We start from the raw sequence: 18,646 nt of genomic DNA, 5'->3' as shown, positions 1-18,646 counted from the left end.
ACGTTTTCTAAATTAATTGAAATATATGTAAATGGTGCTGGACACAATCAAGACTGACACGAACTTGAACATGGAACAACTGAAAGAAGCAGTCAGAAATAGGAAAGCGTGTCAAATCACGATCCATAAAGTGGCCGAAAGTCAGTGTCGACTGATTGGCTGATCATCATCATGTAAATGGCACATATAGAGCCTGTGCTTCCTTTACAAATATTGTTGAGAACATTACATATTCTACTCTAAAGCAGAAAATCACTATCAAAAGCATATTGTAGTCTCATATTTTGATCATATAAATAAATAAATAAATAAATAAATAAATAAATAAGGCAATTTATTAAGAAATTAAATTGAATATTTATTATTTATTAGGAAAAAAAATCATACTTTAATAATAATGTTGATAATATTTATGATGATGATTGTCACGATCTCTGGCGATCTAAACTCCATGTGGAGGGCTTTCCTGCTGCAGCCAGTTTGTCTGGTTAGCTCATCGTATTACGTTGGCGAAACGGAGGCTTGGAGGGGAGCTGGCCACAACGACCAGGTTCAAGTCCGGGGAAGAGCAGTTCCAGAAATCAGGTAAAACAAAAAACTGAATCCAAAAAATAAAGCGAACGAGTTCATAACGAGGCGAGAATGCGGTGAAATCCGAAAACGCAATCAAAATCAGACGAAATCGTTGCCGCCCAGTCAATCGTTCAGTCATTCAGTCAGTCAATCGGACCGACGGTCGCTCGACAGCGGCCTCCGGTGGCTATACGCGAGATGAACGCGGGCGCGAACGGTGCTTGCAAGCGGCATTTAAGACGCGAAAAAGCACGCACAGAACCTCTCGCGGATTCACGAAATCAAAAACTGCACAAATACATACCTCCCGGGACGTATATCGCAGTCTCCAGAAACGTCCGCAGGGCTACGTTTCCAGAATGAGCCGATGACCAACATTCAAACTTGTTACGATTGTTCATATGTTTAACTTATTTTGAGAGTTTGAGCTTCTGGGGTGGCCTGCCTATTTATTTTATTTTATTTATTTTATTTTATTTATTTGATTACTTCTGACTATGTTTATGTTTATGTATTCTGTAATTATCTATTTAGTTCATTTACTTTGTAGTTTCTTTTGTTTGCTATTTTGGCCAGTGGCCACCCTGAAGAGATGCTCATTTATATTTACTATAATAAATCTATTCATATACTCTCACCTGAGTGTCCGAGTTTGGTTGTCGACCGAAGGGGATCTTTTGTGTTAAGTTTTTGTGTTGTTTGGGAAATCCACCACCCCGGCGAGGCAGTGGCGCAGTAGGTAGTGCTGTCGCCTCACAGCAAGAAGGTCGCTGGTTTAAACCTCGGCTCAGTTGCCGTTTCTGTGTGGAGTTTGCATGTTCTCCCAACCTTCGCGTGGGTTTCCTCCGGGTGCTCCGGTTTCCCCCACAGTCCAAAGATATGCGGTACAGGTGAATTGGGTAGGCTAAATTGTCCAAGGTGTATAAGTGTGTGTGTGAATGTGTGTGTGGATGTTTCCCAGAGATGGGTTGCAGCTGGAAGGGCATCCGCTGCGTAAAAACTTGCTGGATAAGTTGGCGGTTCATTCCGCTGTGGCAACCCCGGATTAATAAAGGGACTAAGCCGACAAGAAAATGAAATGAAATGAAATGCACCACCCCAACACATTTGTCTTCCCGTTTATTATGCCCCTGTTGTTTTCTCCTAGACTTGGGGTGTAATAGATGATTTTCGGAAACGCACCCCTGGTGAGGCCAGTAGAAAAAATCCCTAGTGTTGAACCCTGCTGTCAGATTTTTTTCAATAATTTTGTCCATATTTGCACTGTTAATTGTAAAACTTTAGCATTGTCCATGAACTCACTCGATTGACTTGAATTGTATTCATGCAGAGAATAATTGTGATGTTTTTGTTCAAACCGGTGTGTGTGAGTAACACTAGTATAGATGTGTTTTTTAAACCCAGCTCTGGCCAGGAGGGATATTTCTATAATGAAAGCACTGACAGACAGATCCGTGTTCAAAGCAACAATTATGTGTCCCTGACGACAGAAGTGCTCCAGAAAAGCATGCATTTTCATTTCCTGCTCGCATTTGACTACTTTTTTGGACACAGTTGAATGAAAGTGTTTTTGACGGAGAGGTAAATACCACATCAGATGAGCCGTCATCACTCCGCGTTTCTGCTTTCAGGCAAACACTGCCTTCATTTCCTTCCTTCAGACTACAGCTTTATCACAGCGCTGCATCTGCTGCGAGATTTGTCTGGGTTTTGGGCAGCATATACAGTTAAACTCAGAATTAATAGTCCCCTTTCATTTCTTCTTTTTTTAAAATATTTCCTAAATTATGCTTAACAGATTCAGGAAATGTTGACAGTATGTCTGATAATATTTTTTCTTCTGGAGAAAGTTTTATTTGTTTTATTTCGGCTAGAATAAAAGCAGTTTTTAGTTTTTTTAAACGCCATTTTAAGGTCAATATTATTAGCCCCTTTAAGCTAAATTATTTTTTGATAATCTACAGAACAAACCATCATTATACAATAACTTGCCTAATTACCCTAACCTGCCTAGTTCACCTTATCAACCTAGTGAAGCCTTTAAATGTCACTTTAAGCTGTATAGAAGTGTCTTGAAGAATATCTAGTCTAATATTATTTACTGTCATCATGACAAAGAGAAAATAAATCAGTTATTAGAGATGAGTTATTAACACTATTATGATTAAAAATGTGTTGAGAAAATCTGCTGTTCGCTAAACAGAAATTGGGGACAAAAATAAACGGGGGCGAATAATTCTGACCTCAACCGCATGTGCAATACAATATGACATTACTATTATCCTTTAATAATAAATAACATAAATAATATGTATAAATAAATAAAATAAATAAATAAATATATAATATTATATACAATAGAATAACCAATCCAGACATACACTTATTCATTTATTTACAGATTAATTCCTTTATCAGCATCAAAAACATTGTTAAAGGCAAACTCAAGAATATTAAACCATGAAAAATCTATTGATTGTATAGATAGAGCTACTGCTACAATCAAACAAAACAAAATTATAATAATAAATATATAAAACAAATAATAATAATAACTCTAATAATAATAATAATAAAACTTTAATTTTAGGTGATCGATCCACAATAAATACTGTTGCATTGGCATGTTGCCATTCTGAGACATAACACATGTACAGTTGAAGTCAGAATTATTCACCCTCTTGTGATTTTTCTTTTCTTTCTCAATGATTTCCCAAATGACGTTTAACAAAGCAAATTTTTCACAGTATTTCCTATAATAATCTTTCTTCTGGAGAAAGTCTTATTTGTTTTATTTCGGCTAAAACAAAACCAGTTTTTAATTTTTTCAACACAATTTTAGGAACACAAATATTAAGCTATATATAAGCTATATTTTTTCAATATTCTATAGAGGAAACCATCGTTATACATTAACTTGCCTAATTATCCTAACCTGCCTAGTTACCCTAATTAACCGAGTGAAGCCTTTAAATGTCATGTTAAGCTGTATAGAAGTGTCTTGAAGAATATGTAGTCTAATATTATTTACTGTCATCATGACAAAGAGAAAATAAATCAGTGATTAGAGATGAGATATTATCACTATTATGTTTCGAAAAAATCTGCTCTCTGTTAAACAGAAATTGGGAAAAATATATATACAGGAGGGCAAATATTTAACTGTATATCGTGGAACAATGTAAAACTGGTATTTACTTTTGTTTACATTTAAACTAGAATACAATGTGGTGACTTTTATACTGCTTTATCTGGCACTGAGACTGAAATATTGTGGGAAGAAATTAAAATACTTTGTAAGTGATTTGACTCATTATTCTCCGGCGCGTCTCCTCCATATCACTGTGAGGCAATAACTGTGTGTTTATTTTTTTTCCCACAGTGTTTCTGAAGATGTTTATAAGAGTTTTCTTCCTTTAAAAAGCTTTTAATTAAACGGCGAAAGGAATGTCACACATTGAGAAACACTGGCTCTGTAATTACGGCCGGTCTGAGCGACGACATTCCTCCTTTCAGAGAGTAGCCATGAACTTCCGATCCGCAAAACTCACTCGCTGCTTTCCAATTAAACACAACATTCTTAACTTTCAGCTTTGTGTGTGTGTGCGTGTGTGTGTGTGTGTGTGTGTGTGTGTGTGTGTGTGTGCGTGTGTGTGTGTGTGTTGCTGAGACACTAAACAACTCATTTCACCTCATCAAACAGCAACATTTTCTTCTCTCTCACACACACACACACACACACACACACACACACACACACACACACACACACACACACACACACACACACACACACACACACACACACTCCCACACCAGCAGCTTCACCCGGCCATTCACACAAGCATTATTAGTAGCTGTGCTAGTCACAAGAAGCAAGTATAGATCCAACATAAACAAACAATTTAAATCTAATCAAATATCAGCGGATGATTTCCAGCTGCAACCCATGCCTGGGAAACACCCATACACACTCATTCCCACACACAATCGCACACTACAGCCAAATAAGTTAATCAATTCCCCTATAGCGCATGTGTTTGGGCTGTGAGGGAGCATTAGGAGGACCATGCAAACTCCTCACAGAAACACTAACTGGCCCAGCCGAGGCTCGAACCAGCGACCTTCTTGCTGTGAGCTGACAGTGCTAACCACTGAGCCACTGTGACGCCGCTTTAAGTTCAAAGTATACTTCATGTTTTGCACATGCCTAATTGTTTACATGGTATATACAGTATATAACTCATCTTACCTGGTGATAAGGAGAAAGGCTTGTCAATACATTGGGACTGTTTTCCCACCACTAGTAACTGTAACTAGGGCTCCAAATAAATCTCCAAGTAAATAAAAGTAAAATAAATAATCTGTGACATATCGACACAAATTCCTTACGTCTACTCTGGAAATAAATAAATATGCAACAATATATGCATGCATTCGTCTGCTTGTTTTTAAAATAGCACTGAAATGAGATTTTGTTTTCCTCATTAAGAAGTAGGCTGTGAAATGTGCCTAATGTTTAAATTTATTAATTGGAACACAATGCCCGACTGCCAAAATATTAGGCTTTTATTTAGGTTTAAAATCCTTTACATCCAAGCTGTGATTAGCATGACTAGTCAACTTGAAGTGAGACACATTTATTATTCAAATACTACTACTACTACTACTACTACTACAAATAATAATAATAATAATAATAATAACACATAATAATAATAATAATAATAATAATAATAATAATGATAATGATAATAATAATAAATAATAATGGTAATAATATTAAAGATAATATTAATAATAATAATAATAAAATAATTAAATAATAATAATAATAATAATAGTAATAATAATAATAATATTAATAATAATAATAGTAATAATAATATTATTAATAATAATAATAAAAATACAAATAATTATGGTAATAATAATATTCATATTAATAATAATAATAATAATAACAATAATAATAGTAATAGTAATAATAATGATAATAGTAATAATAATAATAATAATAATAATAAAGATAATAATAATAATAATAATAATAATAATAAAGATAATAATAATAATAATAATAATAATAATAATAAAATGATGTTGATAATAATAATAACAATAATAATAATAATAATAACAATAATAATAAAGATAATAATATTAATAATAATAATAATAATAATAATAAAATGATCATGATAATAGTAATAACAACAACAATAATAAAAATAATAATAATAATAATAATAATAATAATAATAATAATAACCCAAAAGCTCATGACCATAGGTCAGAATAGGAACATAGATCGTCTGGTAAATCAAGAGCTTTGCCTATCGGCTCAGCTCCTTCTTTACCACAACAGACCGGAACATCGACCGCATTACTGCTGCAGCAGTCCGCCTGTCAATCTCTCGTTCACTTCTACTCAGTATTTGTGTGGTAATTTGAGCCAAAACATCACATACACACTCTAGACACTCATTTTACATCTTGTAATTTTAAATAATCATGCTCTTACCCAGCCTGTTGTCCAATACTCCAAAATCCAGCGAATATTTGACCACATGGTAGTTATTCCACACGTACAGCAGATTATCTCTGGGATTGTAATCCACAGCGGCGATGTACTGGTACGCATTCGGGAACAGGATGTCCAGGTAGCCATCTTTGCTCAGCTCCGTGTTGTAAATGTAATCGATTTTATTCCCCGTGGCTTCGCTATCGTCGTCTTCGTAGACGCTCCGCACCACGTACAGGATCCCGCAGATCATGAAGGCGTTGGAAGCCGAGCGTTTATCGTAGGCCGTGTCCCACGTTCCCTCGACACGAAGTGTATACGGATTCAACTGGCTGATCACAATCCTCCCGTTGTTTTGCTCCGTCGCGTAAATCACCCAGAGGCCGTTTTCGTCCACCGCTAAATCAATATCCGACTTTCCGCCCCAGCGATACGGAGATGTATCATGATAATTAGCACTAGCGATAATAGCCTCTCCGCTCTTGATTCTCGTACGCAGATCGAATTTGACAATATTCCTGGTTCGCTCCTTGTTGAAAAACAGCGCACCATCGTAAACAACAAACCCAGTGCCGTCCACTCGGTGCGGGAGTTTATAAGTAGTCGTGGGTCTTCCGGCGACGAAATCCTCTTTGCTGGAGTATTCGGTGAGGGTGTCAGTGCGGTACGGAGCCCAGGGCATGTAATAGATCTTATCCGAGGCCTGGAGAGGGTCTTTACACCATGCGCCCGACTGGTGGTCCGACTCAAACAGATGCTCGCTCTGATAAACGCCACGCAGGAGCCCCGGGCACAGGAAAACTGCAGAAGCACAGAGAGAAAGACAAGTGAGCGTGGGCTTCAAAAAGCTTGAACATTTCCATTTATCTGGATGGCTGAGACTGATAACACTCGATGATGACTGGATATGTTAGAGATGTGCTGTTGAGTAGACAATACACTGATCTGGACTGTGAGGGATTATGTGCACTTTAGTTCAGTTGCATTTACATTGAATGAACTCTGATGTGATGTATTCTGAGTATGCTGGGGGTTACCTGGAGCCTCAATCCTACAAACTGTTAGGTGTGAACTTAATGACCCTTTCACCATCTCAGTGGGTATAAACAAAACAAGAGGTTCCTACTGGGCTGAGGCCCCGTTTACACTAATGCGTTTTCGTTTTAAAACGCATAAGTTTTGCTACGGTTACGCCATCCGTCCACACTACGCTGGAGTTCTCGAGCGCCGAAAACGGAGCGTTACGAAAACGCTGGAGAGGCCGTTTTCATTCTAAAGCGCTGCTGCTTCGTTTCAGTGTGGATGAGGAAAAACGGAGACATCTGAAAACGGAGGCGGGGCTGCTGAGATTCGCTAGCTGATTGGGGCTTTTGTGTCATTGCGTATCCATCCCTTATTCGTCAATCACATGACTATAACACATGGCTTTAACGCTACCGGAAGACAGTACTGTAAACAACAACATGGACACAGAAATGGGAGCGCTGTTTGCACTATTGTCTGTTTTAGGCATCATTGTGCAGTTATTCATTTGTTACGTTTAGTAACAACTCGACCTCGTCGTCTGTCTACAAAAACACCTCTCTACCTTTCTTTGCCATCGCGTTTAATGTACGACGTTTGTTGACTAACAATAACCAAATGCCGAGCGAGACGCATGCTTTCTGTTTATACTAGAACGCGCATGCCCAGAATGGTCACGTGATATATGTTTTTGGTGGCGTAGTGTGGACGGAGATATGTTCAGAGATGCTAGGTAAAACGCTAGTGTGGACGCGGATCGTTTTTGATCTAAAACGCCGTTTTAAAACTAAAACGCACCAGTGTAAACGGGGCCTGAGTGAACACACAATTGTTTGTTTGTTGTTCGTATAAAGTACTGTCCTCAAGCAGATCTTTGGGTTAAGTTACTTGATGACCGATGGGTTAACATCGATGCCAACCTGATTTTACAACCCAAGCTCATTCTGAAAACGTAGCCCCGCGGACGTTTCTGGAGACCGCGATTTACGTGGCCGGAGGTACGTATTGCCGCATTTGTTTTTTTCGAGTGAATGCTATGGGGTGGTGTGACGCCGCTCCTCTTTTTTGCGATCGCCGACTGTGATGGCTCACCTCCATGTGGAGGGCTTTCCCGCTGCAACCAGTTTGTCCGCTGAGCTCGTAGTGTTACGTTGGCGGAGCGGAGGCCCGGAGGAGGAGGAGCTGGCTGCAGCGACAACCGGGTTCGAGTCCAGGGAAGAGCGCTTCCAGAAATCAGGTAAGATGAAAAACTAAATCCAAAAAATAAAAGCGAGTTCGAGACGGGGCGAGAACGCGGCGAAACCCAAAAACGCGGTCAAAATCGGACAAGGGCTTTTGCTTTTCTTTTCTGGACGGCTTTTGTAAATCGTCGCTTGGGTTTAGGGAAAGAGGAGGAGGGTGGCCGGGTTGGCCGATTGGCTGATTGGCCAGCCGCCCAGTCGATCGTTCAGTCAGTAAGTCGGTAAGTCGGACAAATAGTTGCTCGACAGCCTCCGGTGGCTTTTTACGCAAGAACAGCGCAGGCACGAATCTGTTCAGGGACCTCGAAATTCACAAATTAAGCACTGAACCTACCCAAACCACCAAACTATTCCCGCATCCTACCCATATCCCTCCTCAATCAGCCGCTTCAAATGTTATCACTCGATTGAATGGGCGTTATCAGTGGCTATTAGCTGATAGATATCGGCCAGTAGGGGCCTTCACTTTAACAAAGCTGTTGACATTAATCCGCATGGTTAATCAGCTATAGATTACGTACGGCTGCAGAAGGAAGTTAACGAGTATTATATATATTATGTATTAGATTTGCCATTAATTGTATTTTAATAAGTGACGTCATGGTGGCACATTGGGTAACACAATTGCCTCACAGTAAGAAGGTCACTGGTTCCAGCCCGATGTGGGTCAGTTGGCATTTCTGTGTGGAGTTTGCATGTTCTGCCCATGTTAGAGTGGGTTTCCTCCGGGTGCTCCGGTTTCCCCCACAGTCCAAACACATGCGCTATAGGGGAATTGAATAAGTTAAATTGGCTGTAATGTGTATGTGTGAATGCAAGAGTTGCGGCTGGGAGGGCATCCGCTGTGTAAAACATATGCTGGAAAAGTTGGCGGTTCATTCTGCTGTGGCGACCCCTGATAAATAAGGGACTAAGCCAAAAAGACAATGAATAAATGAATGAATGAATTTCATTAACTTCTACACCAGCCTAATCTCACGAGAAAACGTAAGTATTTTACGTTTTGCCAGTTTAGTGGCTAATTCGTAAGTTCAATCGTTCGAAATTGTACGATTTTAAAAAGGAGGCGTGGCACCTAACCCCAACCATCACTGGGGGATGAGCAAGTTGTACTAAATTGTAGGAATTAGATTGTACGAATTCATATGAATTAGCCACTAAATCAAAAAGTTACGAATTGCCATGAGATTGTGTTGTCTACACACACCCCAACCCTAAACCTAACCATCACAGTAATGTAAAAACAGACCTAGATCCGGAGTCTTCTCTTTTAGTATGGCTGATTAACCATGTGAATGGATGATAACAGCCCTCTGAGCCTACCAGTAGGTGCAGAAGATCTCTACTAGCCCATATCTATCAGCTGATAACCACTGATAACTCCCATTCAATCCAGTGATAACATTGGAAGTGGGTGCCTTAAATCTGTTCTGCAATGCATTATAAACACAGAAACCACACTGTATTTATTTTTTAATGCAAGTACATAGTAGTTAAGGACACCTAAAATAAAGTGAAGAGTTTTAAAACCCTCTGCCTCCACCAGCAAGCAGAAAGATTTGCTTTGAGCTTGAAGCTGGCATTTTAAAAATGTTGATAAATAAGAGCGAGCTCATTAATGACAGCCGGTCAAAGGGGCCAGAGGCCGTCGAGACATAATAATGAGCTTATATTTATTACAATCTGAACGGATTCCATCCCGACGCTAAGATATTGTCAATTTGTGTCATCTTGATTTATTGCGTCTGCGCGCGCAAAACTAATAATACCAGTATTTCCCTCCGTTCGGGCCTGGCTCTAACACGACAGAAAGATTGTGTTTCTTTCCAAGGCTTTCGCTCTGGAGAAATTGATTAAAGCCGAGGCCTGACTGCGGCGATCCATACACTTAACCAGATTAGGTTAGAAATATATAAACTCATTGCAATTAATTTCCTGCGAGGGGTCAGATCTGTTGATACCAGAGGCAGTGTAATCTACAGAGACAGCGCTAACTGAGCACGGCTTCTCTGATCGCATTACTAAATCTATGATATTTACGATTGCGCAAAAAAAACAGCTCAGAACGGTCAATAAATTAAAGCTAAACGCAGCTCAGCCTGCAGCTGGACGCTTCTGGGCTCTTTTTTTCATCGTATTCCTCCATAGCCCAGGGGATGACTTTTATGAAAACAATAAAAATCACAGTAAAACGCTCTGGCTAAATGTTTACCTTCACTTTTCATTTGTGCTTGAAATGTCTTTTATGCACTTTCTTTATTGCTTTACCCTTTACTTTCAATGGGAGATTACGAAAATCTGTCATGAAAGCAACATTAATGAAATGAAAACTAGCACGTATGAATGAAGCATGCATGACATAAACACTATAAAAACGATGTACATCGATTATTTATTTATAATTATCATTTCAAAACCTTCCTACTGCTGGATGGCAACTGGAAGGGCATCCGCTGCGTAAAACATATGCTGAATAAGTTGGCGGTTCATTCCGCTGTGGTTGATAAAAGGACTAAGCCAGAAAGTAAATGAAATGATGAATTTCAAAACCATTCATTCATTCATTTTCCTTCAGCTTAGTCCCTTTATTAATCAGGGGTCGCCACAGCGGAATGAACCGCCAACTTATTCAGCATATGTTTTACACAGCGGATGCCCTTCCACCTGCAAACCACAAGGAAACACCCATACACGCTTATTTACACACACACTCATGCACTACAGCTAATTTAGCTCATCAATTCCCCCATAGCGCATGTGTTTGGACTGTGGGGGAAACCCACACCAACACGGGGAGAACATGCAAACTCCACACAGAAACGCCAACTGACCCAGCCAGGGCTCGAACTAGTGACATTCGCCCCTAATTGTTCTAAAAATGTCAAAATTATATAAAAATAAAGGTAAATAAAATTGTGAATAAAGCATGCATGAAATAAACATTATATAAAAATATTTAGATCAATAATTTATTTAGAATAATTCATTTAGAGCTTCAAAACCACAAATAATTAAATACATTAATTAATAAATAAATAATAACATGTCTGAAGAAAGCATGCATAAAATAAATCAAATATTTTAATTACTGTAGGCAAATTTATCATGCTACCTACTGATTTATTATTGCAGTCTAAACTCTTTTTAAAGTAACCTTCTTTTTCAAATTGTGCAAAACTTAGTAAATATATATTTTGTATTAACAGTATTTTTTATTGTATAATAATACAATTAACATAATATATTTTGTATTAATGGTAAAAATGTATTACACAACATATATAAGGATTATTATAGTATTGCATTCACACACATACACTACGGCCAATTTAGCTTATTTAATTCCCCTATAGCACATGTGTTTGGATCGTGGGGGAAACCGAAGCACCCCGAAGAAACCCACGCCAACATGGGGAGAACATGCAAACTCCACACAGAAACACCAACTGACCCAGCCGGGACTCAAACTAGCGACCTTCTTGCTGTGAGGCCACAGCACTACCCACCACCACCCCTTAATTATAACTATAATTATAATTTCAGTACGATATAAAAATAAAGGTAAACAAAGTTGTGAATAAAGCATTCATAAAATAAACATTAAAATATTAATGTTATGTAAATAAAAAAAATATTTGGATCAATTATTATTTTATAATAATTTTTAATTTCAAAACAATAAATAAATAAATAAATAATAGCATGTCTGAACAAAGCATGCATAAAATAAATTAAATAATTAAATTATTATGTGCAAATATATCATGCTACCTACTGATTTATTATTACAGTCTAAACTCTTCGTGAATTAACTTTTTTTTTTAAATTATGCAAAACTATATATATATATATATATATATATATATATATATATATATATATATATATATATATATATATATATATATATATATATATTAAATGTTAGCAGTATTACCAGTATTTAGCAGTAAAAGATATTTTGCATCATAAATTATTAATTTTATATAAGATATACTAATAATAATATTTATTATTATAGTATTCATTCATTCATTTTCTTTTTCCGCTTAGCCCCTTTATCAATCAGAGGTTGCCAGGAATGAACCACCAACTTATCCAGCAAAATATTTTTACACAGGGAATGCTCTTCCAGCTGCATTCACTAGTAGAAAACCCATGCCAACAAGGGAGAACATGCAAACCAAAATGTGAGGCGATTGTGCTATCCACTGCGCCACCATGACATCTTAAGGTAACATCAATAACTCAAAAATATTCTACAGAAGTTTTAATATTAGGAGAAAGTTCTGCTTTAGAATGTTTCAATTATTATTATAATTATTATTTTTTACTCTACTGAATCCAGTGTTGTATTTATTTTGCTGCTCTTTGCTTTTCTTTCTCTCTCTCTCTCTTTTTGCTGTCCTCCCTGCACTGGCTGTCTTTTGATATGCTTATGAAAGCCTTTAAATGCTTGCATTTTATAAAAAAAAAAAAAAGAAAAAAGAAAGAAAATATTCTGAAACGGTACTGCTCCACAGTAGAAAAGTCTCTGGGTTTGGAGAAAATGATGAGAGGCTTCATTATTTTCTGAACTACAGTTTTAATATGAGCCAGTCAAGAGAGATAAAGAAGAAAGACCAGAGAAATGAAGAGCCGAAAGAGACTCAAAACACAATGTGTGTGTGTGTGTGTGGTCCTAGTATTTATGTCAATATGGTAAAATGATGACCAAATGTCCCCAAAAGTAAAGCAATACCAGTCAATTTTGACCTTGTGGGGACACTTTTCAACCCAGGCTCATTGTGGTTACGTACCCCTATATACATTTCTGGAGAGCGCCAAATACGTCCCAGGAGCCACGTTTTTTGCAGTTCTCGTTTTGATATGATTGACTTGGATTTAAGTTCAATTTAAAAATGAAAATTGCAAAAATAGGTGACGCAGTAGCGCAGTAGGTAGTGCTGTCGTCTCATAGCAAGAAGGTCGCTGGTTTAAGCCTCAGCTGGATTAGTTGGCATTTTTGTGTGGAGTTTGCATGTTCTCCCTGCATTCGCGTGGGTTTCCTCCAGGTGCTCAGGATTCCCCTACAGTCCAAAGACATGCGGTGCAGGTAATTTGGGTAGGCTTAACTATCAGTAGTGTATGAGTGTGAATGAGTGCGTATGGTTGTTTCCCGAAGATGGGTTGCGGCTGGAAGGGCATCCACTGCGTAAAATTGTGGTGTATAATTTAGGGGTTCATTCCGCTGTGGTGACCCCGGATAAATGAGGAGACTAAGCCGAAAAGAAAATGAATGAAGGAATTGCAAAAAAAGCTTAGATGTATTTTTTTAATTGCAATATTTTTTGTATTGCTTAGATGTAGCTTAGCTACTTTTGCCAAGTAGCTTTTAGCTTAACTACATTTCCCAGAGGGTAGCTTTTAGTGTAGATAAGCTACATTTTAACTAGAGTAGCTGATAGCTTAGCTCACTACATTTTTCAAGTATCTTGCCCAACACTGGTATTTACTAATGCCGACAGCAGAGTTCACACTGCATGACTTTACAATAGGAAGAATCACACACAGCTTTGTCCAAACTGCATCTCACAACCAAACAAACGCGAGAAGTGACATGAAAATAGCACGCGGTCACGCAATATATCTTTGGTTATTAAGTATATAATGTAAAAAGAAGGCTTTAGCTTTAGAAACTTGTGTTTCAGGCAGGTGCCTACATAGGGCTCAACCTGTGCAGTGCACATGCCCTTTTTAGTCTTGGATAGAAAGTGCCCTTCCAAAATGATCAAAAGTGCCCCTGCGACACCCCCCCCTCCTTCCCCCTGTAGGCGCGCGACAACACCGCTCTTGATTAAGCTTTTGTAGTTCGCGCGTGACAACACCACTGATCAAAACGCATGCGACAACACGGCTCCTCAGTACACGCACGACAACAACAACAGCATCAACTCAACCCCGCTCCCGCTCCCACCCCACTACCCCACCTACCCCCCCCCCCCCCTCTTTTCAAAAAATGTATCCTGCACATGCCCTTTGGACAGTCTCTACACGGGCATGTTGCTCACCTGGCTTTTCAAGAGAATTAGCAATCTCTCCTCAACTTTTTTTCCGATTTACCTGTGATTTCAGGCATTTGTCGGCGAGTCAAAATCAGAGCTGAAATCATGCAGTCTAAACTCAGCATAACACAAACCAAGAATATTGATATGTACCCCGGTATACATGTCTGAAGAGCGCAAAATACGTCCCAGGAGCTGCTTTTTTTGCAGATTTAGTTTTTTCGCGAATCCATCGGAGGCTGCTGTGTAGACTGTTTAGATCTCAAATTTCTCTCGCGAGTGACATTCATACCTGTTTTTCTTATGTAAATCCACCGGAGGCTGCTGTTTACTGACTGGCTTCTTCACCAGACTTTAACACTGTTGTCGCGGTCATCTCATCTCTATATCTCAAGTCCACCAACATACGTGTCGAGCAATGCTTAATTTGTGAATTGCGAGGTCTCGGAACAGATCAACGTAACGGATTTTACCCGAGGATGTAGACGTGTCGCGCAAGACAGTGGAGAGCCGGGGGTTGGGATAGCGAGGCGTTGGATGACAAAGGGATGTTGCAGATGTAAGTTCAGAGCCGGGCGGGGCAGGGGGGGGAGGATTGGTAGTGAAGTTGAGAAGGGGGATCGGTAAAACAAGGTGTCGGATCAGATTTCAGAGGTTCCAGATCCGGCTTGTTTGGCACAAATGAAGCCCTGCCGAGCAACCGGACGAATTGGTAACAGCGTCCATACGAGGGTAAGCACATCATACATCATAGCTTTCATTTTAGAGACGAAATGCAGCCATACGTATAGCCCTGGATACATAATTGGTGATCTCCAGAAACGTATACAGGGCTACGTTTTCAGAATGAGCCTGTGTTGATCATTTTAGTCCCCATAAGGAAACGACTCAATGAAGAATGAAGGACAGAATGAAGTGTTTTAAATATGCAGATTGTTTTCTGTGAGGGTTGGGTTTAGGGGTCTCTGTGTGTGTGTGTGTGTGTGTGTGTGTGTGTGTGTGTGTGTGTGTGTGTGTGTGTGTGTGTGTATGTGTGTGTGTGTGTGTCTGTGTGTGTGTGTGTGTGTGTGTCTCAAAGCAGATCTGATGAACTACAGCAGCTGCTGGATCCCCATCCAGCGGAGTTTCCCACTTCTGCTCTGAATAATAAAACGCAGCTAACTATGTGCTCATGCATAGTTAGGTTAATAAATTGGCAAATAAAAAACGTTTATTAGTCAGGGGGAAGAGTTGCCTTATATGGAGTTCACTCTAAAGGCCACACACTCGCGTTTAGAGTTTTATTTTTATTACGTAATGCTTGAAAAAGGCTTTATGCTCACCACAAAAACATGAGAAAATACTGATATGATGAATAATGAATGAAAACATAACAGGGCGACACGGTGGCTCAGTGGTTAGCACTGTCGCCTCACGGCAAGAAGATAACTGGTTTGAGTTCTGACTGGCTCAGTTAGCGTTTCTGTGTGGAGTTTGCATGTTCTCCCCGTGTTAGCGTGGGTTTCCTCCGGGTGCTCCGGTTTCAGTCCAAACACATGCACTATAGGGGAATTGATTAACTAAATTGGCCGTAGTGTATAAGTGTGTGTGAATGAGTGTCTATGGGTGTTATCCAGTACTGGGTTGCTGCTGGAAGGGCATGCGCTGTGTAAAACATATGCTGAAAAAGTTGGTGATTCATTCCGCTGTGGCGACCCCTGCTAAATAAGGGACTAAGCTGAAGGAAAATGAATGAATAAATGAAACACAACAGTGACTAATATACAATAATAAGATATGCTTGTACATTTTGTAAACATGCTGGTAAAACATTTCACTCTGCTCTTATTATTCATTCATTCAATTTCCTTAGGCTTAGTCCCTTTATTCATCAGGGGTCGCCACAGCAGAATGAACCGCTAACTTATCCAGCATATGTTTTACACAGCGGATGCCCTTCCAGCTGCAACCGCATACTGGGAAAATTATTATTATTATTCATATTATTATTATCACTATTTATTTATTTATTTATTTACTTAATATTTTTTTACTATTATTATTATTATTATTATTATTATTATTATTATTATTATTATTATTATTATTATTTTTATATTTACTACTGTTATTATTATTTCACTATTGTTATTATTATTATAATTATTATTATTATTATTATTATTATTATTATTATTATTATTATTATTATTAGCACTACTATTATTATTACTAACACTATTATTATTATTTATTTATTCATATTTTTATTTTTATTATTATTGTGTTGTTGTTGTTGTTGTTGTTGTTTTTCTTATTATTATTATGATTATTATCATTCATTCATTCATTCATTTTTTTTCGGCTTAGTCCTTTTATTAATCTGGGGTCGCCACAGTGGAATGAACTGCCAACTTATCCAGCATATTTTTTATTATTATTATTATTATTGTTGTTGTTGTTATCATTATTATTATTATTATTATTATTATTATTATTATTATTATTATTATTATTATTATTATTATTGTAATTAATAATAAAGTTCATAAGATGTATTTATTTATTAATAATGCAGACGCTTTAAACTTTTTTATTGAGGTTTATTGGTGATGTTTTAGCTGCTTATTGCAAAAAATAGTTAAATAGTTAGTCTGTAGTGAATTATTGTTGCCAGAAAACATAAAGCTCTCAGTTTTTGATATCAGAGACAGAAACAGTTCCTCTTCAGACTGCCAGGCTTATATTTTGGAAATCATCTTGTCTGCGCTGTTGACAGTGATGTTACAGTCATGCCTCCCAGCTCTGTGTTTACTTTTGTAGCCTAAACTATTTTAACCTCATGTATCTATACGTGTGTGTGTGTGTGTGTGTGTGTGTGTGTGTGTGTGTGTGTGTGTGTGTGTGTGTGTGTGTGTGTGATGGTGTCACCCTGAAGGTTAGCAGCACTATCATCATAATGATGTCATTTAAAACGCTGACAGCTCATTGGCCGGGATATTGATTAGGCTTCTCTGGCTGTTTTAAATGGGAATTAGATTATGAATATCATTACTGTTAAAGTGCTAACGGCCGTTTGCGAGCACTTAGCCGATACACTGCCACTATAAGATCCAATTACCTGGCAGATGATAAAGGAGACATCATATTTATAGGCTCCATGTGTGTGACACGTGTGTGTGTGTGTGTGTTGTAAATTTAAGATAATAAGAATAAGTAGGCATTAGGAGAACTTATAATTCATAATTAATGTGTGTTTGATTATTATAATTACAAATTATAATATGCAAAATATTTGATAATTATTATGTACAATCGGCAAAGCTGCATTTTAGTGTTTCGATGCACAATCGAATGTGATAATGCTTAAATTAGATAACATTAAGCTATATTACATTATATTATATATTGTGTTTATATTATATTATTTAATACTAAATTATATTGTATTATATTATATTATGTTATATTATATTATATTATATTATATTATATTATATTATATATTATACTATATTATATTATATGTTATATTATCTTATATTTTATATTATATCATATTATATCATATTAAATTTTATATAATATTTTATTATATGTTATATTATGTTTAATTTTATTTTATTTTATTTTATATTATATTATATTATATTTTATTTTATATTTTATTATATGTTATATTCTATTATATTTTATATACTATTCTATTCTATTCTATTATATTTTTTATTATATTATATTATATTATATTTTATATTTTATATTTTATATTTTATATTTTATATTTTATTATATGTTATATTCTATTATATTCTATTATATTATATTATATTTTATATTATATTACGTTACGTTACGTTACGTTACATTATATTATATTATATTATATTATAGTATATTATATTATATTATATTATATTATATTATATTATATTATATTATATTATATTATATTATATTATATTATATTATATTATATTATATTATATTATGAAGAATATTATGAAGAATATTAAAATAAATATATTATTTTATAGATTTTCAAAATTATATTTAACTTTTATTATTTAACTATGCCTCGGTTTACCCAGATTTTTCTTTCAATAGCACTTTTAAAACAAAGAAACAAAAACAGCATTCATTAAAAAGAAACCGAATAACTGTTGACAAATAAAAACATAAAGTCAAAATTTTATGAATAATTTTTTTGAAGGAGCTAAATAAATATTTTGCTAAATAATTGTGCAGTTTATGTCTGATTT

At 36.7% G+C, this 18,646-nt stretch overlaps 1 protein-coding gene across 50 annotated transcripts in view; it reads right to left on the bottom strand.

Moving 5' to 3' along the window:
- The window catches only part of LOC101882941 (adhesion G protein-coupled receptor L3-like), a 404,581-nt gene that overhangs the window by 118,709 nt on the left and 267,226 nt on the right, over positions 1 to 18,646 (bottom strand). For all 50 annotated transcript variants that reach the window (XM_073907696.1, XM_073907650.1, XM_073907653.1 and 47 more), the window contains one exon: positions 6,098 to 6,898. In XM_073907696.1, coding sequence (XP_073763797.1) covers positions 6,098 to 6,898 — 801 coding nt within the window. The remainder of the gene's footprint in view (positions 1 to 6,097; positions 6,899 to 18,646) is intronic.

Source organism: Danio rerio, chromosome 7 (genome assembly GCF_049306965.1).
Source record: "Danio rerio strain Tuebingen ecotype United States chromosome 7, GRCz12tu, whole genome shotgun sequence".
Lineage (NCBI taxonomy): Eukaryota > Metazoa > Chordata > Actinopteri > Cypriniformes > Danionidae > Danio > Danio rerio.
The sequence above is the reverse complement of the archived record's forward strand: the minus strand, read 5'-3'. Positions and strand labels throughout refer to the sequence as shown.